The 27,161-nt window shown below is 40.9% G+C and overlaps 1 protein-coding gene across 2 annotated transcripts in view; it reads left to right on the top strand.

Annotated features, from left to right (window-relative positions):
- xirp2a (xin actin binding repeat containing 2a) overlaps positions 1-27,161 on the top strand; it is a 79,208-nt gene that overhangs the window by 8,827 nt on the left and 43,220 nt on the right. For both annotated transcript variants that reach the window (XM_086284345.1, XM_086284347.1), the window contains exon 2: positions 22,769-22,877. In XM_086284345.1, coding sequence (XP_086140471.1) covers positions 22,769-22,877 — 109 coding nt within the window. The remainder of the gene's footprint in view (positions 1-22,768; positions 22,878-27,161) is intronic.

Raw genomic sequence — 27,161 nt, forward strand, 5'->3', positions numbered from 1 at the left:
CACATTTCCATTGTGTAGAAGTGTTTGTAATCCTACAGAATTGTGCAAAAGAAAAATATGCTACAGTCACTTGTTCACTGTAGAATACATGTAAACATAAAATCACCCATTTGGTAGAGCTGTGCACTAATGTGAACAATAAACAGCACATGTAACAGTACAGTAAATCATGCTGGCACATCCAGACGTTCCTGTCTGTCTGGCCACATATTTTCATCTACATCACAACAGATGTTATCCCTCGCAATGCAGCGAGGAAAGTATCTCCTGGAGTGGCGAATCCATCCTCTGCAGGACCCTGCTGTGATGTCGTCACATGCTGCATCCATGGCTGCTAGCAGGGCCATTTGCTCATGTGGATGCCGGTCATAAACTTTCCACCTCCAGGCAGAGAAAAACTCCTCTATTGGATTAAGGAATGGGGAATATGGAGGGAGATATTCAACCAGAATTCTGTCATGTGCTGCAAACCACTCTCTGACCTGATGGGAGTGGTGAAAACGGACATTATCCCAGACAACAACATACTTGCTGAGTTGGCCTCCACCTCTCTCATTCTCAGGGACTAGGTCCCTGTAAAGAGTGTCTAAAAATGTCAGGAGATGTTGGGTATTGTATGGACCAAGAAGGGGGATATGGGTGAGGACGCCGTTGTCTGCACACATGGTAATATTCCCTCCGCGCTGACCAGGGACTTCAGTGGTTGCCCTCTGTCCAATGCGATTTCTTCCACGCCTTCTGCCTTTGGCCAGATTGAAACCTGCCTCATCAACATATATGAATGTGTGCAGTGTTTCCCTGGCTTCCAGCTCCAGTACACGCTTTAGAGAGAGACAGAAATGCAATGTCACAATATGCCTGTGTACAGTAACAAACAGTAATGCATGCATTTGGTAAAACACATTGTAGAGTATGTGCTGTGGAATTGCAAGTGTACTGCATGAAACTACGAAGTACTGTAAAACAGTTTGCAGTGCAGAACATAGAAGACTAGCTTTACCTGCACATACTGGTGACGGATCTCCTTCACCCTGTCACTGTTTCGTTCAAATGGCACTTTATACAATTGCTTCATGTGGATTTCATTTTTCTTGAGTACTCTGTCAATTGTTGAAATTGAAACAGATTCAATATTGCCAAATACCGTGTAATTCTCTATGACAGCGCTTTGTATTTCTCTCAGCTTTATTGCATTGTTTGGAATGACCATTGCACAAATGGCTTCTTCTTGCTGTGGGGTAAAAAGGGGCCCTCTTCCGCCTCCGCGAGGTTGTCTTACAATCCTATGTGGTGCAGAGTGAACTTTTTGTGAAATTGCAAATACAGTACAGTAACATGTGATGTGTCTGAGATGGCACAGTACAGTACAGTGTATTACTGTTTGCATACCTGTTTTCCCTACGGAATGTTTGAATGATTGAACTGACAGTAGTTCTTCCAATATTGGGTTGCACCCTTCGACCAGCCTCCTCCATGGTGAGGCCGTGATTGACAACATGGTCCACAATTGTAGCCCTTATTTCATTAGGAATCCGCCTATATCTGCCTCTTCTCCCTCTTCCCCTTCCCCTTCCTCCCCGCATCCTCACCCCTCTTCCACGGTGCTGACCTTCCATTTTGTGTCACAGAAGTGTAGAAATGGTACACACTAGCTCCTGCGCAGTTTATATATGCTTGCCAATTGGGGATTCACAGGATTCATCCATAATTGACAGTGAACAAGTTGTTTGTCATTGGTTACAACTAAACTTTCACACGCCTCCTCATGAGTGACAGCTGTAATTCACCTGAGATCAATTGTTCAATTTCGGAGACATTTCCAGGAACAATGATACAGAAAGGTATAGGATTTGCTTGACAGATGGCCAATATTTGGCATGTGATAACTAGTTCAACAATTTTGTGTGTGATGACTCAAGCAATGGATGTATGACTATTAGTTTTATTGGGAACGAGTATTCAGCATCCATAGGTATGATTACTTTTGACTGACATGACATAAGCAAATGGAAATGTCAGAAAGCAGCAGGGAAATGTATGGAAGCAACTGATTCATGTCCAAAATCATTTGCAGTTTGTTCAGAGAGAGGAGAAATTGCTACTATGATGTGCACAAATGACTGAGTGTTGTGGAGGTTGAACTAATAGTTATGAGAATTTCAATTCTGATCTGAGAAACGCACCAAAGCGACTGAGAAAAACTGTAATGACCTATAACTGCCGGGTTACCTGTATTTATTCTTCTATAATGTATGTAAACATACAGATTTGTTTCCCAGCTAAGTCTCTGTGAGCCATAAGTCTTTTCTTATGGCTTCCATCCCACAGTGATACTAGCTAATAACTGTTGGAACTGGATGCTAAATTACCCACACCCTAATGTACAGCTAGCGGTTTGCATTGGGGGCAGCAGAGTGCAATTTGTCTGCAATTCAGATTTGTTTGTTGAAGCTTGGTGCCTACTCTTAGGACTTTCTCTGCCAGCAGCCAGGACATGTTAGCTCTAATCAGTCACATTAGTCCCCACAATTTTTTTGGAGCTTTTGTGTGTGTCTGTGTCTGTGTCCCAACCTCCGCCCCATTCCCCCAGGTATTGTTTTTGGAATTGACATCATTTCATTTAATTAAGATTTATTGGAAAGGGATAAGGAAGCAGGAGCCCTCAGAGCTAATCAGTGGGTTAGCTGTCAACCTAGTTTGGTGACTAAAAAGTAGTAATGAGTTGCACACAGTTTACATGCAATTCCCTGGAAACCCTGGCTTTTTCTTTTTAGATTGGCTTACACACTGACACGTGTAGAGCAGATCACCTACTAACCGGAATGCTGGTGGTTTGATCCCAGCCCTGCTCCAGTCTGCATGCCAAGTTGGGCAAGATATTAACCCCATGTTACTCTGATGCATCCATTGCAGTATGAATGCATGTGAATTAGAATGAGACATCTAATTCGATAGGAAGAACTTAGAAAAAAGCATAGATAAGGAAGTGCTGGTGTACAATGATGTTGTGTAAAGCTCTTTGAATGCTCAGATAGAGTAGAAAAGTGCTATATAAGAACCAGACCATTTACCATATAAATAAAGGTTAAGTAGATAAAAAGACATGTGACAGACCAGCTGTGGAAGTGACAAGCTAACAGTAAACAGCTCATAGCAAACTTGTGTCTACCACAGTATTTGAATCATGTAAATAAAACTTGAGTTACTCTTTTGTTCCACTTCCTGTTCCACACATTACCATTCCCAGGTTGTGACATACTAACACTAGATCATAAGTGCTTCTCAATGGATACCCTTTTGGCAGCAGCACAACAGAAAAGTATTGTCAGATGAGAAAATATAAAAACCCACCAAAGTCCACACTGGGCTGTGTGTGGGATGGCAGCACCAGACCTTCACCAAAAGACACAAGCTCAACACTGGTTTAAGTGGGCAGTTTTGGCTTATATTTTTAGTGGCTTTTTAGTTAGGGAATGGAAAATATCATGGTTTGAGATAAAAGAGAAATAAATCTTCATGTTAATTACATGTTCAAAGGAAAACCTCTTACATTGGCACCAGGAGTCAGGCAAACATTTCTACAGAGAATATTTGGCCAAGAGTCCCGCCCAAATGGCAGTTTGTAAAAAGCTGGGTGTGAGACTCGTTCCTATCAAATAAAAGTTCCAAGAGTTCCAAAACAATGTTTTTTGCAGGTGTTCCAAAGAGAGCTTATTATCTGTTGCTAGTAACTAACCATTGTCCTTGTGTGTTGTGGGTTTTTGCATCCACAACAAACAAAAAAATAACATTTTATGGTATTGAGTAACATACATTATAGACATGAAACTACCAACAATAAAAAAAAAAATGGGGAAAAATCCGCAGTAACAATTAAATATACATAAGACGATACAAATTCAAATATGTTATGATAAAAAATTCGAAAAAAATTATGTGTATAATTCATTAAAAGGGCTTTAAATCTGATTTGCAGATCTTTGGCATTTAGTGTAAAATATTTCATCTCTGTGTAATTTAATTTCAGATGGTAGTGTGTGCTCCATAGATGACAGGCGTTTATGGAGAATCCTAACTGGTAAAATTTGGATCTACAATGTACAGTCTCACAATATGCAACTTTATAGTTGCTATCCACCATTCTCCTAGTGTCTTATCTATTAAATTCAATTTCAGTTAAATTCAATTTTATTTATACACCGTCAAATCACAACAACAGTCGCCTCAAGGTGCTTTATATTCTAAGGTAGACCACCGATGAGCAAGCACTTTGGCAACAGTGGGAAGGAAAAACTCCCTTTTATATATCTTTTATAGATCTATCAAGAAAAAGGCCTTGTGGCTTGACTCTTTACATTACATTACATTTAAAAACAATTTCTTTTTAAAAAATGAATGAAAATCTATAATTTCATCAAAGAGGTTTTTTATTAATTTCCAAAGCTTTCCTGTTGTGTTGGAAAAATTAAGTTATTATTTCTTTGTCCCATTAATGTATATTAATGGGACAAAGAAATAATAACTTAATTTTTGGATCCACTTCTTAAAAGAACAAAGAAAAAGACTTTGTAGTAACCAGCAAATCATTTAACAACCCAGTGTTGTTTTTAATTTTTCTGTCAGTTTTGTGTCCAGTTCAAAATTTGTGCCGTTTGGTGACAGTTTAACTCTCTGAGTTGATTACCATATGCCACAAAGCTCAATGCAGCAGCCTGGGTTTGACCCAGGGACTTTGGCTGTTGTATTACAAATTGTCTTGTGAATGTACGGTCTGGCTAAATAAGCTAAGTTTACAAGCTAATGAACCTCAGCGGAGTCTCGCTCATTAGTTACACCCTTACTTTTACAATTTCATTGAACTTAATAGTTCATCTGTTCTCATAACATCATCTCAATGATCTCATCTGTTCTGTTGTGGTGGCTGTGGCTCAGGTGGTAGAGTAGGTCATCTACCCATTGGAAAGCTGGTGAATTGATCCCCAGCTGTAGCAATCTTTGCAGATACTGAACTGGCGCCCCTGATGCAGCCATTGAATTGTCTGTGAATGTTACATGAAAGTGACTGACACTTGTAGTAGAAAGGTTCTGTAGTACCAATCCAGTTAGTAATATCCACATTAATCTTACTGTAGTACTTAGAAAATAAGACAGAATGTGTCACAAAATATACAAAGTGATTATTCCAAAAAATGTCTCATCCTGTTTTTATCTTGCTGAGTGAAAAAAATAGAAGCTTAAAAGAATTTAAAAAAATAAATAATTTAAGAAGTTCTGCACATCAGGCAGACAGTGAGGAAGAAAATTTTGACAGGACCCGACCGCAAATACTGCAGAGGGAAAACTCTGACTTAATGTTGCATCATGTAGAATAAACCCCCCCCCCCCCCCCCCCCAAAAAAAAAAAACAACAACACAGGATGGGATGAAAACACACCACTGAAGTTTTGTGTCAAAATAACTTCCAGAGAGAAAAATGAAGCATATGCTGCAACCAGAGCAGCAATATAACTGAATGTGCCCTTTCCTCATATATCAAACCAGAAAGCTCCAATCTGAAAATACCAGCATGTTGCAGTCTGTTCTGTCATCATGAATGACGATCATTTGGTCCATGTTTTATTTATTACATGTCTGTGTATCCTTTCTTCTTTTTTACTGCATTATTTCCCCTGCCTGTCTCTCAAAATCTTTCAATTTTACAGTTGTCCACCTCTAGCGTTTCACTATGAGCAAGTCTGTGTGTTTGCCTTTTACTTAAGCTTTTTGGTCCCAGCTGGCCCTGGTGGAAAAACTTCAATCATTATTACAAACCAGACCCCTGTGGTCTCCTTCTCTGCCCCCTCCGTTCTCTTTTCTGTTGTTCATCCAATGTTTTTATGTTCCATGCGGTGCCATTCTCAGTCTATGATTTACTTTTTCACTCACTCTCTTCTGCCTTTTTTTGGTGCTCTTCTTCAGCCCTCCCTCCTCTCACTCTGTTTCTGGACCATGTCTGCTTTGTGCCCATTTTTGCCCATGAGTGCCTGAAATATTAATGTGGGTGGTTTTCACTGTGCCTCCCTTTCATCAGGATGACAGTTATAGAGGATAGAAAATAAAATAAATTGTTTTCATACCTCTTGCAGATTGCAAAAGGGAACACTTATGACACCGAGACAAAAGCACTGGTGAAAAGAAAGCAGCAGTCAAAGAGAAGAGAAAGAAAGAAAGAGGGACTGATGGGAATGGTGTTCTTTAACTAAAAAGGAGAAAGCAATAGATGAAGGCCATCTGAAAATCAAAGGACAGGCATTATATCCCTAAAGGGACCAGTAATATCTCAGAAAGTCTACAAGATCTTCCTGCCATTTGTTTTTCTGTCTTCAAAACAATGTACAGCTGATTCAGGTACATCTTCTTTTTTTTGGGTGGGTTGGGGGGCATTTTAACTGACTTTATTGGATAGATACACCCCAAGTAGACAGGAAAGCAGAGGGGAAGTCATGCGGCAAAGGGCCACAGGTCAGACTTTGAACCTGGGCCGGCCACTTTCAGCTATGTGGCATATGGTCGCCTGCTCACCCGACTGAGCTAAGCCAGCGCGGCAGAGTCGGGTACATCTTAGATGAAGTGCAGCAAACGTCATTTGAAGACTCCATTGATGCTCCTTTGTTTTCATTGGAGACCAAATGAACAAGGACATCAGGCATTTTGAACATTTGTACAATTTCGATTTAAGAGGAGATTTCAAAACTAGTGTTTTCAAGGGAAGGAGTTGCCAGAGAAACACTTATGCAGACAAAGAATACACCTGCCTTCAAGTTATTAGAAAAACTTAATTATTATTTCGACTCATATTCGATACCTGACTCTGTCAATATAAAAATTGAACAAACCTGTTTATCAGGACTTTTCGAGAACATCATTTTATGAGATTGGAAGGATTCCAGTTAAAAATCATTTAGATGCTGATTGAACAATCAGTCTTAATCTTGTGTACAAGACATTTTGGTAAACGTGTATGTACCCACACATACTGCAGTCAGGTAATCAGTGTACATATTGGCTGGAAACATGCACACATACTTTCCTATTATTTAATCTATCAATGCTTTTAAGTAGTTCTCAAAAAAAGTCATGTTGGACTCATTTTAGGAGAAGTATGTCCTAAAATGTCTCAGCAACTGTTGATGTTCCATACATTTAATACACATGTCCTGATGGATATTTTGATCCTTTAAACATCAGCATGCTGACACACTAATTTTACAACACTGTACCTGTATGGCAAACACACATGAGTTTAATGTGTAGTTTCTTTAACAGATGGTATCATTTGTTTTGTTTGGCATCCTTTTGGATTCACTAACTAGATAATAATAAAGTTCAATCCAATCCCTGTCAGATCTGAGAACGGGGAACTCTGTGGCACTGTTGGCAACCTGTCTTGGCATGGAGCTGCTTTTTTGCATTTCTCACACTAATTGTCTCCATCTGCTGTCCCTTGGTACTATTTCCAGCTGCTGATGGCTAAGCATTGGAGGTTGTCTTTCACACAATCTTCCCACCTTTAGACAGTCTGTCTTAATCTTGGGAATTTCTTGAATTGGCTGCATAGGAATTGTTTTGAGATGCTGTTCTCATTTATCCTGGTTTTCTCTAGTTATCATCTCTTAGCATTTCTTCCTCTGGCCATAAATCTTGACTGGTAACATGCTGCTAAGATCTGCTATTCATGAGTGACGCTTTTTGTTTTGATGAACCATGGTGGCCCAGGGATCAGTGTGGAAAGTGACTTTGTACACTGCCAGGTTTTATGAAAGTTTCCTTTTTTAAAAATATTATTTTAGTATAGCTAAATTGAGTATTCAAATTTCTCTGGTCACTATCAATTTTCCTGACACTCAAGAATAAAAATGCTCTAAAAGATGCCTTCAGAAATTCGTATAGCCATCCTACAAGCTATTGAAACAGTGGAACATTTCTGTATGAACAAAATGAAAGAACAAAAAACAAAACACAAACTGCTTACCCATCAGAACTTCATCTTTCAGACTTTGAATTTGAGAAGTGTTGTCAATTACTTTGCTGAACACAAAGTCCTGGCAGTATACTCAACCTGCCCACTCTCTTCTGGCTCTTTTGAGCACAGTTGTTTTTCTTCGGCTTGATAAACATAATTAACAAAGCAATAGTGACGAACTTCTCTATAAGATGTGCTCAAAAAAATAAATTGTTGGAACCAAAAAGTCACATATACCCACATAAAGACGGTGTCAGTATGGATAGATAGATCATCAAAATATTCCATTTTAACACAGGGAACGGTTTATTTGTTTTTCAGACAATATCTCGCCTATTTAGTTGAATGCAGTTTTATTTCAGTATGACTTTGAGAGTTTAGGTGATTTGTTTCTTTTTTTAAGTTATATAAATTGCTTGTAACACCTTTTATCAATCACTTGTATTGACCCACTACTTGAAATCGTGTAGATCTGAAATCTGACTAGCTGATTGGGAGGAAGGTAAGATTTTCTCAGATATATACATGATACTTTTATGAGCATTTAAGCAAAGTAGGGTAGAATATCCCAAAACATCAGGTGAAAGTACAATTATTTGTTAAAAAAAAATAAATAAACATTCAAAGAGAGGGAAAGCAAAGTATGTAAAATATATTGTTGCCCTTTTAACATCCATCTGTCTCTTTTCTTAACCACCTGTCCAGTTCACGCTCATGGGGTATGGCTGGACCCTATCCCAGCTGTCATAGGGCAAAAGGCAGGGTACGCTCTAACTGGTCAGCAGTCTGTTGCAGAGCTGTGATCTGAAAATTGTTAAAACTGAAATTATATTATAATTTTAGTGTGTTAAACAATACAACAACTACAGAAACTATTTACTCGCAAAAGTCTCGAGTCACCCCTCATTTCTCTTGAAATGATTTTTTTTCATGAATCGTTAAAGCATAAATCTTCGTCGTCAAAATTAATGGAAGCAAGTATATAGGAAAATGTCAGATTTTGATCTATCATGCAACACCATCTAGAAAGCATCTGTTTGGCAGTTGCTATATTTTCCAGCATGCCAATGATTCCAAAAACGCTGCTAATGTAGTAATAGCATACCTGGATTTATAAAATCGCTCTAGAACGGTTTGCAGCCGAGTGTGAAGCGGTGAGAATGAGAATTAGCACCTCCAAAAGCGTGGAGTACGCACTCCGGGTCAGGGATGAGTTCCTGCCCCAAGTAGTGGAGTTCAAGTATCTCGGGGTCTCGTTCATGAGTGACGGGAGAAGAGATCGACAGAAGGATTGGTGCTGCTGCAGTGATGCGGTCGCTGTACCGGTCCATCGTGGTGAAGAGCAAGCGGAGTGTAAAAGCAAAGCTCTCATTTTATCGGTCAAGCTACGTCCCTACCCTCATCTATGGTCATGAGCTATGGGTAGTGACAGAAAGAATGAGATCACAGATACAATGGGCTTCCTCTAAATGGGCTTCCTCCAAAAGGTGGCTGGTTTTTTGATATGCCAGTTGATATGGTTCGGGCAACTGACAAGGATGCCTCCTGGGAGCCTCCTGGGTGAGGCATGCCCCACTGGGAGGAGGCCCCGGGGCCGACCCAGGACATGCTGGAGAGATTATATCTCTTGGCTGGCCTGGGAACACCTTGATGTTCCCAGGCCAGCCTGGAGGAGGTGGGTAGGTAGAGGAAGGCCTGGGCTTCTGTACTTGGGCTGCTGCCCCGCGACCTGGAGGGCAAGCGGAAGAAGATGGATGGATGGACAGATGGATTTATAAAATGCACAATGGAACATGATCAGCCTCGGATTGGCCTCACAAGAGCTTGGACATCAAACCCTGGCTAAGCAATGTGGGAAAACCTTGATGGGGAATGGAAGAAAAGGCATCCAAGATCCAAAGAAGAGTTCTGGGATGTCCTTCGGAAAGCTGCTAGAACTACTGTAGTCCTGAAGATTATTTATAGATAGATAGATAGATAGATAGATAGATAGATAGATAGATAGATAGATAGATAGATAGATAGATAGATAGATAGATAGATAGATAGATAGATAGATAGATAGATAGATAGATAGATAGATAGATAGATAGATAGATATCTTACCATATATGTTTATATGGAAAACATATATTCATAGCTGGTGCTTGGCTTGGGTTCTCTCCCACAAATGTCTAGTGGTGCCCGTTACTTCTTATCTGGGTCTGCTGCAACAACACACCAGGGAACAGCAGGCTTTACCCTTTTTTTACTGAATAGGCACTCTTTTTTAATTGCATAAAGTAAACTATAGCTCACTTTATTTTTTAACCTCACTGGCATAAAGGAATATCATCACCAATGTTTTCTAGTGTTTACTTCACTTGTGGTCCTGTTGACTTTGCTTGTGTGAACCAGCCATAAACTGTAACACAGCTAAAAATTGAACAAAATTAAACTGAAGACTGCACTTCAGCTGTAAGTTCCACACATTTCAGCAACTGCAAAACAACCCCCCAAATCCAGGCTTCAAAATATCCATTGAGACAGCTTTATAAAGCTTTTCCCTTAGAATTTGAAATGACTGCAACGACCTCTGGATCAATGCTTTTACTTGTTGGAGAAGCTCATGTATGTTTAGAAAAACACGTCCAAAGCAACTGATTGGCTTAGTCTTGACCAGTGATTTGTTTTCTGTTGTTGAGCCTTGTGAGTCATGTTTGAGAGCGGCCACTTGTATGTTATGCCAGCGAACCCATAAGGCAGCTTTCACGGCCAGAAACACTCAGTACGGAGCATTAGAGCAAGCGTGCATGTGGCTGAATGGTAGGTGTAAATACAGTGCACATGTCTTTGTGCACAGATTCACTCATGTGTGTACCATTTGCCGTCAAAGAAATCTTGTAATATAAATTGAAGTACCCAAACAGTGAGTCATGTGTGACTGGCTTGTTTTCTTGGCAGGCCCCTAAACCGACTCGCTATAAACCAGGCACAAGTACAGCACTTTGTAAGTTTTAAATGAGCTATTCTGTTTCATTTAAAACCTAGAGGACATGAAACACATGCAGAGTTAGGGGAGGGCACAGAGACTCACCTTATACTTGCTGAGATGGAAGCTTTTATAGATCTTGGAAGCACTGGTCCCAGCTGTTGTAGCACAATCCTGACCACCACTGACCTCGTTGCAATTGAGATAACTAGTAAGCTGCTGACATACTCAGCTCAGGCAGTCCAGAGAGCTGTCACAACCCCAAGAAGGGAAGAAGAAAGAAAAGAAAGCAGAATAACAGTGAATAAAAATGACAGGTAGGACAGTATAGGGAAAGCGGGCTGAGAAAAGAAGAGAACAAAAGCGAAGAGGGAGACAGAAACGAACAGCGAGCAGCACAAAAACAAGACATTTAAAGGAGTTTAAGGAGTACGTTCTGTTTAGGTAGATAACCTCTCTTTTCCAATGTGTTACATTTGATATCGAACTAGCTGACCTGATCGATCTGAACTGCTGCTGTAGCTTCACCAACTCCAGCAAAAACATTTGGAGCAATTTCTGAGATAGTCAGGCGCAGGAGAGGCGCAGAGCAGCTCTTAGTTTTGGCAAAGTGATGTTTTCAGCACACCGTAACCACGGTGATTTGAGAAAACTGTATCGACCACTATTACTTGTAACAGGACAAGATAAACATTTTGCACAATAATGTCTCAAATCAGGAAATATTATCAGCATACGCTGTTTAAAATATTACAGAAATCCTAGTTATTTCTTGGATAATGTGACAGTATGTGTTTACTCTCACAACAGCTCGTGGATTACTCATTTATGGTTTGGTGACTCTTCTTTTATCAGCTGCTTGTTGTCTTTGTGGTATTTCAGACAAGTGTTGCTAACAGAGTAAGTGTAGTGTGCAACATCAACACTCATAACATTGTTAAGCATGTTTTTCCTGTGTCATCTTTACTTTTTTTACTTTCATTAAGAGGATGGAAAATTCAAATTTGCCAATACCATTATATACATTCAGATCATTTGGCACGTCTAAAAGCTAGTAAAACACTCTGAAAACAGTAAAAAAATAAACACAGTGGATTGAGGTTCAACTACACCTCCACCATCTTGGTTATGTTCTCAGGAGGGTACTCCTTTTGACCAGATTTTCAGATTTGTTCTGTGCTATTTATGTCTACGCAAAACTACACATTTTGCATCAAAGGTGTTTCTTTTTACCCAGGTGTGTCAAATATAACTTACTGTTTAGTCATTAAGCATCCAAAATGAAGACCAGAGAGCTGTTTTTAGGATGAAAGCTTACCATTCTAAAGCTAAGCAAAGGGGGGAAATCCATCAGAGATATTTCAAAAACATTGGGGATAGTCAGCAGCACAAACAAACTGGCTTTGCTGTTTCAACACTTTTTGATGGCACTAAATAAGAAGCAAAGAGCAAATACTGTTTGAAAGGAAAAAAATGTCCTGCGTGGATGTTTTGGTTTTCCTTCACAGCTGCACTAGTTTAACATTGTGTTCACATTTGGTTAGGCTTAGAAAAAGATAATGATTTGAGTTAAAATAGCACACAATCACAACATTACATGGGAACAATAACTGTGAAAGGATACCCACTACTCCCTTGCAATGTGTCCAAGTCTCCATATGCAATGTGTGTGTGGACAGGGTTGTAATGCAGGGTGATGAAACTTGTTTTCAGACAGTCTTTCTTAAGAGTCAAACTGTGTTTAAGTTTTATCACAGAAATGATGATTCAAGGTATAGAACCTTCGAGCGGTTTGTTAAAAGACTTTTTGGTGTGAAAGAAGCGACTTAGCAACTTAAGCAATTAGGGACAATATTTCTTTATATAGAGGAGATGGTGCATTAGATATAGTTTTACAGTCCAACAAGAACTTAATTTAATCCTTGGTTCATGCCCAATTATCTCCAGCCAAACCCTAGTTGAAATCCAAATTGGAGTGGAGAGCTGACCTTTGTGAAAACATAAAAACCACGTGATTCAGTTTAAGACTCCATCCAAGCTGAAATGATATCAGTTTGTTACTGGGGTACAGCTGAGACAATACCCTACACCCATGCTGTCTCTCCAGGGATGTGAAAAGTAAAACCTTTAGACTCCAGTCTTAACTGACTTTTTGAAAGGGTTGATTTTCACAGAAGGTATGCCATCGAATGGAGACAGGCAGAGGATAGCTGTTGAAGAGAGCGAGGTGGACAGCTATCTAAAGAGACTCTATGTGTCTTGACACATCATTAAAATCATATGAGCACTTCTTGTTAGAGGACATAAATGTCAACAGCAGATGTGAAGGAATCAGTGAAAAATGTAAAGAGTCCTTACATGTGTGATGATGAACTCACAGTTTCCCCACATGCTCTATGCTCAGGTGGTGTCTCCCTCTAATAGGCACTGCTGTAAAGGTGCAAGGTTACACAGTGTTAGTGTTTCCAGTTGCCATGGTTTCACCATCACAGGTCTGACTGTCCCCTTTGTCAGCATCTGTCACATGTGAAATGGTCCCAGATGGCAAGCACTGATTTCATTAGCTGAGACTCTTAAGAGGATCCACTGATTTTTTTTTTTTCCTACAGGGATTATCTCTTGCGACAGGCTGGCCGACCACATTTCGACAGATTTCACCAGGCCCTGTCCCTTATTAACTCTATCACTCTGTCAGATGCCCAGAGAGGCTCCCCCACCTAATATAACTGCTATCATTATTCCCTCTTCCTCCTTCATGTGTAGCAGCCTGTGCCAAAGGGAACTTATGGTGGGGACTTAAAGCTACATAGCACTTGGTTAAAGTTGCATGAGACATTGTGCTATAGCACCGCTACTGTTCATCATGTTATTGTATTTCAGAAAATGGATAACAGCAGTCCTCACTTCTAATTCCTGAGGTCAAAATTTCTGAGTTCATTCAATTTCCTATAGCTAACAAATGTGTTCCTTTTCCTGTAAATCTTGATAGCACCCAAAGAAAACAAATATATGATCACAATTTATATTGCACTTTTATGAGACTTTACCAGTTTTGTACAGTGAAGAAAAAACATTAAATAATTTCATATTTCTTATGTATATGTCTGGAGTTCAGACCATAGGATGTTATCAGAAACAACATGCAATCGACACATTACTGACAGAATAAACTTAAAATGCACTTTTGTTGAGTTGGTGGGAAGCTCATACAAACAAGAGTCCATGCAAAATCAAAACAGAGAGATTAAAAGGATCCAACAAACTTAGCAATAAGCCAGGGACCTATTCAGGTTCAACAAACCAAGGAATAATGCTGACAGACTAATGATGAAAAGTAAAGCAGACCCCAAAACAATAATCCATAACATCATGAACGACCTCCAATGAGGAAGGGTGGAAAAATCACATTCCACTGTTTAAAGGAATGTCATTTTTCCACAGTGTCTTTTGTCATGTCTCCTTCTCCTCACCCCCAACTGGTCATGGCTGATGGCGGCCCTCAGCGAGCCTAGTTCTACTGGAGGTTTCTTTCTGTTAAAAGAGAGTTTTTCCCCCCTTACTGTGCCCAAGTGCTTGGTTTTCTCTCTATTATTGTAGGGTACAATAAAAAGTGTAACATTGTTGTGATTTGGCATTAAATACATAAAGCTGAACTGAACATAACTGGCTGCTCCAGTCTGCAGGGCAAGATACAAATCCCAAGTTGCTCTCTAATGCGTCTATCTAAAGTATGAATGTTCGACAGAAAGCATTTCATAGAGAAAGCAAAAAAAGTATTTGCATGAATGAGTGTAAATGGATGAATGAGACAAGTTGTATAAAGTGCTTTGACTGGTCAGATAGAGTAGAAGAGTACTATATAAGAACCAGTCCATTCACCTTTTTGGAACAGACTAAATCATTTTTATTGATGATGTAATTTATGACTGTCTTAGCAGAATGAATATAGAAGCCTAATGCAATCATTTTGTCTTCTGTCTTCTGCTACATTAAAGAGAAGTACATTCAAAATATTTGAGAACAACTTGATCATACAGCAAAGAATGAAAACACACTCAACAAATAACTTTTTCAGGGGGGAAAAACAGAAGGTTTTGGACGGGCCAAGTCAAAGACCATATCGGCTTGGCTGTAATCAATATTCTGTTTAAAAGAGTTCATTAACTCTGAGGTCAACAACTGACTTTTCAATTCCAAAAAGGTGATCAGGGTTAGTTCAAGCAGATACATGAGTAAGGAAAGAAAGCCATCTCCATCAGAGTCCAATACTAGGATTCACCATGGCAACAGGTAAGTAAAGAGCAAACCCTCCGTTTGAATCCAGTGGATCTAGGAATATGAACATGTGACAGACCTTGATATTTATCTTAAATAGGAGGGCAGGAAGGAGAACCCACTTTTACTGAGTTACTGCTATTGGTAGTTACTGAACTAAAAAATGCAGAATGGCTTTCCAAGTATTTAATGAATGTAATGTTTTATCACTAAAGCCAAATGTTAAAAGAAAGGCCTCAGCTTTTATAGATTTGAAAAATTTCAGCATAATTTTGGGAGGATGAGCTATTTTAAATAAAGAATCTCTGTTATCCTTTTCCATGTTGGATCCATCCTGATATGCAAGTGGACTTGAATCAAATACAGTTTGTTGCACCATTACACAGTCTATGATAATTTTGGGTGGTTGGTCCAGTGGTCGACCCACTGAGACTGATTTAGATGATTTTCAGTGGAAAGTATGCAGAGAGTCAGACTCTGAATTTCAGACTCCGTACTTTTGGTAATGTTGACAGCATAATGACTGAATCTCAATTTGTGAGCAGGTTTCAACATAAAATGCTCAGATCACAGACTGTCTGCAGGCTACATTTAGACTGACTTCAAAATACATTTCGTTATATTTTTAATGTTCAATATGTGTAACATATTTTTTAATAAATCATAAAAAATGACAGTCTTGCAATTATGATTAGTGTTATGATTTTAGTCATAATACTATGTACAACAAATGGCTTTTAACCAGCTGAGAAATACATCTTGATTTAAAAACATATCAAATGTGTTCATGAAAAAAATCTGCACTGAATTAAAAGGCTTGAGTGTTCAGTGAGTAATTAACTGCTAATATCTACAGTGAGATTAAGTATTATTGAAATTACTATGAGTCACCAGTGCTACTTCTCAGTCGCCTAAAGATGCACATGTGGTATAAATGTGAAAATCTTGGATGACTTTTTTCATAAGTTTTCACATGTGCAAATCTTTCAGAAAACGTGACCTCTGACCTTGGTAGTAGGTAGTAGATGCACCTATTGTTTCAATTTGAAAATCCTATCTCGCCTCGTTCTTGAATTATCACATTCACAAAGTTGGGTGCGCACAATAGCTGCCCACCCATCTAACCTCTTACAGCTGAGGGGTAGAAAGGAAGATGGCATATAAGAAAAACAGCAAGTTAAACTTGGTGTATTTAGTGATCACCAACTCTCTGGCACCACCAGGAACTCCTGCCATGTCCATTAAACTGGACATGGCAGGAGTTCCTCATTAAAGCTTTTATGACTAATGTGTTAAATATGTTATTAAAACTTTCTTATATCACCAGTGTTGGTCAAGTTACTTGAAAAAAGTAATCAGTAACTAATTACTGATTACTTCCCCAAAAAAGTAATCCCGTTACTTTACTGATTACTTATTTTCAAAAGTAATTAATTACTTAGTTACTTGGTTACTTTTTAAAAACACGATTTACAACCTGAATAGGTGATAAAGCGATAGATCTTTCAGCCCAATTCTACTTTTTCTACATAATCCATCATATAAAATGTAATCAAATGGAAAAGTCCCTTTTTAAAACTTGTTTTATTAGTTTTAATCTTTTAACTTTAAATTTAATTATATGCAACATTCTCTGACTGGAAGAAATTTGTTTAATATATAAACCTATTTTCTGCACATTCTAGCACATAATTTATTTATTTTTTCCTTTTACACTCACTCTTTCAAATAGATGCAAGTAAAACACAGCAGAAAATAAATAAAGTCAAAGACTAGCTGTCCTTTTGCTCTATTTTCACCTGTAAAGCAGGCGTTGGGTAGGCGGAGGTTTACCCTGGTGAAGGTGTGCCGCGGTGGTAAGTGGAAGAATCCGGGAGTGTCTCTGTGAATTTCCCATTATGTCATAGTGCACTCGGTGCTTGCTTGGAAGTTTAGTTTTTTTTTTCGCAGTAAAAAGAAGTTTTCTTCCCACGCACAACGGACACTAATGTTTTTGTCACTTTTTTTTTTTTTTTTTTTTTTTTTTTTCGCCTGTCCCATTTGGTTCTTTAGCCATCAGAATTGTTGTCTGAAGACCAACAAGGATACCCAATGGATTTACTTTGCCAAATGGATCATCGTGGCATTGCCGTATTGGTCCATTTGGTCGATCTTTGTTTTTATTATTTATTATATTTTATTTTCAGATGTTACAGACGGGACAGACATGAGTGAGAGATAGGAAAGGGAGAAAGAAAGAGGAAGGAAAGGAAAAACAGAAGGGGAGAGGGACAGTGAGAAAGGGGGGGAGAAAAAAAATAAAAATCTCCTGGATCACCTGTTGAGAGAAGAATAGAAAACAAGCAAAAAAAGACAAACAAACCAAAAAAAAACAAAGCAACATACTAAACACAACACCATCGCATTAATCTAGCTAAGTGTAAACAGCAGTAAATACTAAATATTCAATGTTGTTGTGCAGCACGCAGGACAGATGTGCTTCGAAGTAGCAGCCAAGAAAGGTGTAATTCGGGTCTACGAGCAGTGAACACCCGTGTGCATACCTGTGTGGATCAGCGCGCTTGTATTCCAAAGGTTTCTCCATGTAACGATCTGCTAGGGAGTGTGGGGGGGCCACAGCCCCGTCCTCCAGGGTGTGAAGCAGGTATGGAGGAGATCAAAACTCCAGACATCCAGAGGCCCCCAGAACACAAGAAACCATGGAAGACCAACAGAGGGGCAGCCGCGCCACTGTTCCAGTAAGAGCTGAGGAGAGTCCCAGATGAGGGTTCACTCAGCAGCCGCGGAGCAGAAGCCAGTGGGAGTTGCAGTGACGCGCCCGTGAGCTCCGCCGGCCGCCAGCTGTGCCTGAGTGACCGAGCCCCAGGCCGAGAGGCCGGGGGCACCCCACCCCCGAAGGGGCCCGAGCGAGCCCCAGGCTCCAGGCCCCGATAAGCGGCCGCCAAGGAGTGAGCCGGTGTGTACCTGGACGCCCACCCCCAGACACAAGGAACCACCAACGCACCGACACCTGAGGGAGTCCGCCACCGGCAGGGGAAGTGGTGGTAGGTGGAGATAGGCCTCCAAACCTTGGAGGGCCTGAGGTGTCCCCAGAGAGGTGGCGTCTGATACCCAACCTGACATATAGACACAGACATACAGGCACACACAGACACAAACATCCATTCCCCCCCCTCATGCTCTCATATGCACTCACTCCACACTCAACCAACGTGGAGACAGACATAGAGAGACGCTGTACACACGATCACACTCCCCAAGCGTACTCTACAAACCGGGTCTAGGTACCCTTGCCCCTGGAGGGGGGAACTGCACCCAGACCCAGGTGGTGTTACCCTTTTCCCTGAGGTGGGGAGAGGCAGACCACCCCGACTCCGTAGCAGCAGGGAGGCCCCACACTCCAGACCGCAGTCGGACGGCCAACTCCACCTAGCCCTCCCGCTCCAGCAGGCCGCAGAGAATGGGGGTGGGAGAAGACTCCAAACCTCCCTCCACTCGCTCATTGTAGTGTTGATGCATGTGTGTTCTAAGGTGCAATTAAAACCCAAGAGGGCATGGAGCTACCTGCCAAGGAGCAGCAGGTAAGCGCATGGTCCCTCCTGCTAGCCCTCAATGTCTAAGTGTATTTAAAATTGAGAGGTGGGCAACGACGCCAGGGGTGAGGTGTACACCCTGATGGTAATTTGGACTCCGTGATTGTGCCCACCCCCAAGATCCTATATGTATGTGTAATGAGAGTGTGAATAATGTGAATGTCTAAGTTGTGGGATAAAATTGAGGCAGAGGCAGCCAGAAGGGGACAAAGGGGGGGGGGGGGGGGGTAGCCTCCTCTGCACCCTGGTGACATACCCCTACTCCAAGGCCCTGCATGTGTGGGTGGTTGTGGTGGAGCGGGAAGAGAGAGGCAGCTGGAGATGGGGAGGGAAGGAAGGGAGGGGCAGGTAACCCCTCCCTGGGGCCAGCTCCCCCGCTGACCCCAGTAGGCACTCCCACACTCCGCGACCCGCCAGGGAAAGGGGGCCCAGGCCCATCCAGACCGGGGCCCAGTGCAGCAGCGCCTCCCGGCCCCACAGAGCCCGGGACAGTCCACCCAACCCCACCACAGAGAAAACTGCACCCACCCCACCATCCACTCATCTTCCAGACTACATAAGACAGTAAACGCCCAGGCTGAGATGTTCCTCCACCTCTCCTGTATCTCCCCCTCCTGCAGAGAGAGTTCCTGAAGAGAGGAAAGCTCCTGCAAGATGTGACCATCTCCCCCACCAGTTGAAGAGCCCCCCAGGTGGTTCGACACACCGGCGGCACCCTGCTCCAAGGCCGGGCCCCCATGCACCCACCCGCCGACAACCCCGGCAACACACCAACCAGGATCCAAGCCCCCGAGGCCCGGCCCGGGCCCCAGCCCAGAGACGGAGCGCCCCCAGAACCTCACGCCCATCCCGGACCCACCCAGGGCCAGCCAGGCTACCAGGTCAGTAACCCACGTCCGTCAGCACAGACCCTCCCCTAGCCCCGCTGCACGCAGCTGCGAGGAAACAGTCACCTGAGAGCCAACAGAGCCCCCAACCGGACATGACCGCTACCTCGGGTTGAGCCCCCCAAGGAAGATGCCTCCGGGGAACCCCCCGACGCCCTAAGCCTGTCCCTACCCCCACACCAATCACAACAGTGAAGGTGGGACCAAATTATGACCCCCCACCCCCACTAGGTGATGGAGCTGATAAAAGGAGTCCAGAGCAATTGATCTGATGTGGTGGCAGAGGCTGTATCAAGACTAATGTAATCTAATAGATAATTTCTATATTGGTTAGAATTAAGATTATTTTTATTTTTCCAGTTCATGAGGACTGTTTTCTTGGCTATGCATAGGGCAGTGAAAATCATATGGGCTATATTCTTTTCTGAAGTGACATTATCTAAGCTGCCCAGTAAACACACTAAGGGGAGGTTGGAATGTTACATTTCAGACACTTCGATAAGTCTTCACATATCTCGCACCAAAACTTTTGCACTGGTGGACAGAACCAAAGAGCGTGGATGTAATTGTCTGGTGTATTGCCTTGACAGTGTGAGCAGTTGTTGGAAGATGTAAAGCCCATCTTGAACATCCGATGACCTGTATAGTGCACTCTATGTAGTATTTTGTATTGTATTAATTGCAGACTGGGATTTTTAATTAATTTAAAGGTTTTTAAGCAAATCTGAGACCAGAAGTTTTGGTCTAAGCTGACTGATAAATCTGCTTCCCACTTTGCAATAGGAAGGGATATTGATTCATCTAATTTAGAAAGTGTTCTGTATATTTTAGATAATAATTTGGGGGATTTAAGAGTAAGAAAATGTGCCGCACTTAGTGGTGTTTGTAATTCAACTTGACTGAGGTTAAATTTCTTTTTTACTATGGATTTAATTTGTTGATATTCTAAAAATCTTGTCTTGTTGATCACATATTGTGCAACTAGTCTGTCAAATGGAATAAATTCTGTTTTGTCACTTTTTATGGAATCAAACTCAAAGTAACGTCAGTACTTCCACGCTTTAAAAACTGCACGCTCATACTCTCTCCTGCACTCGATTTATGATCCATTGTTGATCTGCACACAGCTGTTGTCACGAACTTCGCACTTGCTTACGTCACTGTCATGAGACATTCTCGCAAAAAAAATCACGGTTTTAGTAACGCAACGTTCCTACGGGAAAGCAACGGTAATCTAATTACCGTTTTTGCAATAGTAATCCCTTACTTTACTCGTTACCTGAAAAAAGTAAGCAGATTACAGTAAGGCGTTACTCTCTGTATATCACACATGTTGACTGACGTAGTTAGGAAGAGAAAGCTCATCTGTCATTAGGATAAATGTTTCCACACTAAGCACTGCTCATAACTGTAATAGTTGATAACTCTCAGTGGAAGCAGAACCAGTGGAAGCTAGAGGTTTAGCTACATTGTGAATGTACAAACAATTATCTGCAAGCTGCTGGCCTCTCAACTTGATAAGCTCCAGGCATTATGCATGGGACAGAGATACACCCTTGAGGAATCTTAAAAAATTACAATGACTCCATTGTCAAGCTGCATCAATTCTGCCTCCAGAGACAATAGCGAACGCCAGCCACAAGATGGAACAAGAACAGATGTGTGAGAAGCTGTATGACACGCAGCTGGTTGTTTACACATGTACACTATTTAAGATAAAAGGACAGAGAATGCTTTACTTTGGTATGTTTAAGTGCTCTCACCAGCTCACCATATGTATTCACAGTTTATTGAAGAGTAAACAAACCCATCAGATAGTCAAGACAAGTAAATGTTTAATGGCTCCTTCAGTGGCATTCACTCCTGCAACCAGCAGTAAGGAAATCACACCAGCACACATTTTTCACACAGTGGCCTTTAAAGCATACAGTTGCACAGTACAGCTTCCAGTGAGCAAAATATCATTGTGTTGTAGACAACATACTGAGTATAAAAATCAGCAGTCAAACTTAAAGCACTGGGGAGCTGCACTTTCTGATTTGAGCTTTATTTGATGTGAGTGCTACTTCAGCAAGCCAGGGACAACAGCAGTGACAGAAAGAGGGAGATTATGCTTGCATCCCTGTATTCCCATGGTGTGTGTCTGTGTATGTGATACCGAAGGAAAATATGCAAATAGCCATGCATGTCTTTCAGGGATTTGCTAAATGAGATTTTTGAGGACAATGTTTTGTCCTTTGCTGCATGTACTGAAATTATGGTTGACACCTTCAGCACAGTGAAATGAGAATAAGCAAGACAGACACAGGTTTGCATGCATGTGTATATGTTTCACACGGTTTTTACGTGTGTAGAGCTGAGAGTGTTTATTGTCCTTCTGTGTCGACGCCCAACTAGGTACTGTCGAAAAACCGCTGTGGGAGATATATTTGATTTGCAAATGAAAAAAAACACACCCGCACATTTGCAAAGAGAAGGATACACACACTCAGACACAGGTGTGCTTGTTCTCTGTGGGGATGATTTGCAACTGAATAGGCATGTTGCAGTGGCTGACTTCTAAGTTTTGACAAAATTCTTCCTGGGGAAAAACAAGCACGAGTACACCAAGGACATGCTGCTTACCAGTGTACCTCTTATCAATAGCAGCCTGTGAAAGCACTTGCAGTTAGAGTGAGAGTGGCTCCATTAAAATTCAACCAAATGCTGTTTACACTAACTTTCCAGTCAATGCTTAATGTTTAAATTGTGTTCAAGGTTGGGTCTGGTTGCACTCAGATATCCGTGTGTAGTTGTGCATATGTGGAGACTAGATGTCAGTACCTCGGTCTAACTGGAGCTTAAATGTCACTTTGACTGTATTTGAGGTATGTATGTAACCATGTGTTTTTCTGTCTGTGTGTGTATGTGTGATAGGGTGTAATGACATTGCCATGCCAGCTGGTTTTGATGACCTGTAGAGTCACTTCTCCATCTTGCTGTTGAAAAAGCAAGGTGTTTCCTCTGATAGTCCTCTGTCTCTCTCTGTCACTCTGACCAGGAAGTCCCAGCCATCCACACCTACCCAGCCAAAAGAGTGAGTAGCAGCCTCGCTCAAACTGACCTGTCAACAGATCATGCCATGGACTCACCCCAGGATGCTAGTATTAGTGAGTATTTTCTTGTTTTTCATTTGCAAAGCTTTAAAGTTGCTGTTTGTTTGTTTTTTCATAAAGCTTTGATGCAGTATGAGACTTGTTATAACTCATGATAGCTCTGGAATTGCATCATGCTTACACTACTCTGTCATCCAAAGAACCGAGTCTGCAGGATGGTTAATGCAATGTTTTGTCCTATTTGTTCTATTAGATAAACATTTGGCAGAAAGCAGCTTTTGAAAACTAGATTGCTCATTTCCAGATAAGGCTGCCTCCTTGGCAGCTTTTTTAATGGGGAGCTTGGGGCTCGCTAGATGTGGTGCTTTCTTTTTTGTGATAGCAGTAGTATGGCGGGTACTTGCACTTTGCCTTCCACCGATAGCAGTGAACACACACGTGGAGCTTGCAGTAAGATTTACAGTTGCTTGCAATAAGATTTAAGTGTTGCTGAAGTATTAAAGTATTAAAATGAAACTGCGCAATTTAAAAATTCAAACACTGGATTACAGTAGAGCGTGGAATCTGTGACACTTTTATTTCACAAAGGTGAAATGCTCTGCACACAAGAAAGCAAGCTGTATTCAGATGAGATTAAAATCAGTGGGAGTGGTTGGTTATTTTACTAAGTGTTCCTGTTGGAAATGTAAACTTTATCAAATTACAGAATTTAATCATGGGCAATATATAGCAGGACAGCAAAAAAACCTGAAAAAAATCACCTTTCTTTCATACACAAAAAAGTCTCATACAACTTGAGATGTTATAAACTCCAATACTCCAAAGTAATTCTGCTGATTATTATGTGTTACCCATAACCCGTATAGTAACCCATAGCAGAAAGCAGAAGTTGTGTATGCAAAGTGACATATAAAGATAAGCCTATAAAGTAAAGTAATCCAGTAAGATGTCTGAGGCTACATTACAGACAGGACTTGCTAATGGCTACAGTAACTAAAGATTTCAAGGCAATGTAAAGAATTATATGTTCAAAATGAGCCAGAAAATCAAGAGCAGTACATCCCTGCAGCAGACGCTACTGTTCTAGCTGTAAAATAGTGGTCTTACAAGTGCTCCATACTAAATAAAAATTACTGACCAGTGCAGTTAATATTGAAAGGCTCCCAGCTCTCTCAGCAAAAGATTTTTCATCCATGCTAGCAGCTCTGTCAAGTTGAATTTAGGTGGAGCAGTGCTTTGATTTTACTGCTAATCAGTGATGGGAATAACGGCGTTACAAGTAACGGCGTTACTTTTTTCAGTAACGAGTAATCTAACTAATTACTGTTTCTATCATTACAACGCCTTTACCGTTACTAACGAGCTGTCTTCAGCTGTCTTCAGCTTACCGCATTTTATACCAGTTGCACGGAAGTAGCTGTCTACGTAAGTAATCTGGGCGCTACAGCTTTAAGCTACAGAGCCCCTCTGATGACATGGTCCAAAAAATAAATAAATTGTGGCCACAAAATACTACTTCGTGCCTTCGAAATAGTATAACGTGCCCACGAAATACTTATGTGTGGCCACGAAATACTATGCACGGTGGTTAGCACTGTTGCCGCACAGCAAGAAGGTCCTGAGTTCAATTCCACCATCAGCCGGGGTCTTTCTGTGTGGAGTTTGCATGTTCTCCCTGTGTTTGCGTGGGTTCTCTCCGGGTACTCCGGCTTCCTCCCACCGTCCAAAGACATGCAGCTTGTGGGGATAGTTTAATTGGATAATCCAAATTGCCACTAGGTGTGAATGTGCGAGTGAATGTGAGTGTGAATGGTTGTCTGTCCCTGTGTGTTGGCCCTGCGACAGACTTGCGACCTGTCCAGGGTGTACCCCGCCTCTCGCCCTATGACAGCTGGGATAGGCTCCAGGGCCTCCCGCGACCCTGAAAAGGATAAGCGGAAGCGAATGGATGGATGGATGGAAATACTATTTCAAGGGCACGAAATAGGTATAACGTGCGCACAAATTGGGTATAACGTGGCAAGGAATTACGTATTTGTGGCAACAAAATAGATAACTTGCGTACATCATATTGATACAATTCCTGGAGAGCTGCGTAGAGATATAAGCATAAGAGTAGGCTAAACCTATACACCATGGACAAAGACAGTATGATTGAGTTTTATTTTGGGCTGGGGATGAGCTACAAATGCATTTTGAAAAGCCTGCAATGCAAGGAACCATTATTACAGAGAGACATTTAAACAGGACATTGAGAGCCCAGTTGCTTTACAGACATAAGTAGGACCTGGACGCTGGGATAGATTTTATTGTTAACCAACTGCAAGGGCCTGGGAAGGATCACGGTTATCGGTCAAGTGTTTCGTGGGCACAAATTAGCATTTCGTGCGCACGTTATACCTATTTTGTGCCCTCAAAATAGTATTTCGTGGGCACAAATAAGTATTTCGTGGGCATGTTATACCCATTTCGTGCTGACGAAGTAGTATTTTGTGGCCACAATATATTTATTTTTTGGACGATGTCATCAGAGGGGCTCCATATTAAGCAGCTGCACGCGCTCCCAAGGAGGCAATCACTTTCTGGCAGACTTTTTGGAACAACACCTGGAGCTAGGGGGCAAAACAATCGCATGAGTGCTGCTGTTTGACTGAGGAACAATAAAGTAGTCGTGGTAAGCCAATCACATGACCACTTCAAGATGACAAAGCAACAAGCTGATATATACCAGTTTTTAAATTGTGTTGATGGGCCACGTAAAACCAGAGTCATGATAAACAATATATCCAAGTGTTTTTTCCTCAATAGTTTCTTCACGTTTACTGTCTAAGGACAGCGCTAGCAAGCACTCTCTGCTTATGAAAATAAAAAAACAAAACAAAAGCAGCCCGTTGGTGTTGGTGGAAAAATGCACCATGTCGACCAATCAAAAAAAAAAAAAGATATGACAACATGACATTTGGTTGTTTAGGAAGACGGGGAAGTTTTAGGAGTGACGGCGAGAGAGAGCGTGAGAGAGAGAGAGCAAGTTTTGAGATGTGAGAGATTTGTGACGTTTAGCGTGTTCGGAGTGTGTAGTTCATGTGTTGTCTTGTGTAGTTAGTGTGTTGTGTTTCTGAATAGTTTCTGGGATGCTTAGAACTCAAATTGCACTGCTTAAAATAGTTTATTTTGATGCACATGCTGTTTTCTTTGCAAATTTGCATCATAGGATTGTTTTTCGTTTTTCCTGCAGTATATAAAAAATGGTGTATCTCAAAAATAAAACTATGAAGACACTCAAAATAAATTTCCTGTTATTGTAAACTATTTTTTGCAACTTTTTTGTATTTAAAGTTTCGAGGGGTAAACCTCTTGAATTTCTCCAAGTAGAAATATATATAAAAAACAAAACAAAAATGATTTTAAATTTTTTTATGTAGTTACTATGGACTTAATGCATACATATTATTAAAATATGGGCTATAACAGTTGTGTTGATGTATAGCAACTTGAAATGCTCCCAAAAATGGCACTACAGCATGTAAAAATATAAAGTAAGCTCTGGCGGCCTTGGTTCTATGGTAGGTCTTAAAGGGTTAAGTGTATATTCGTCTTAGTTTTAGTTCAGCTGTGGGTTCTGTTTATGGTTATATTTCTTGTTTCAGGTTATCCTGCTGCCCTGCGTTGTTGTTACGTTTTTGTCTCTCTGTTCGGTGTTTTAATGTTCGATTTTGGAAGTTTCTTGTCTTTTTACTTTTCTATCTTGTAATGACAGCTAGTGCAAACTGACACTATAAATGAGATTGTACTGAAATGAATTTTAAAAGAATCAGAATCAGAACACTTTAATAATCCCTAAGGAAATTATGTGGGTTACAGTTTTTTAACAGTACCAGACTACAGTGACGAACTATTTAAATAATACAGTATATTGCAGGGTTTACAAAGATGAGGCTGATTAGAGGAAGAGTGTTTTTTGTGCATCTCATAAAGGAAACTTAAACTTAAGTGCCTGAACCAAACCTACTGACAGTACAGCCTGTAGTATTTTGAGACATTTTTGTCAAATTTTCAAATGTGCAAAAATTTTATGATGCTGGGAAATCATCCAATTTATTCGGTTTGGTCTTTTGGGGTCCATGGGTATTTGTGCCACTAACCAGTAGTTAATCAAGCTGGTGTATTGGAGAACAGTGGCTTGTTTATACACGGATTAGTTCAAGAGTAATATTAAACTTAATTTGGAATTGTGCTTCTGTCCATATGACTGGACAAAAATGTATCATTTTCAGTGCTGGTTTTAGTCACTGCCAACTCCCACGACAAATATCTGGTATAGCTTTATAAACATCTGCC

Source organism: Aulonocara sp. 'chitande type north' Nkhata Bay, linkage group LG23 (assembly GCF_057382095.1).
Source record: "Aulonocara sp. 'chitande type north' Nkhata Bay isolate Kocher_YH1m ecotype deep benthic linkage group LG23, A_spYH_male_GT1.1, whole genome shotgun sequence".
NCBI lineage: Eukaryota > Metazoa > Chordata > Actinopteri > Cichliformes > Cichlidae > Aulonocara > Aulonocara sp. 'chitande type north' Nkhata Bay.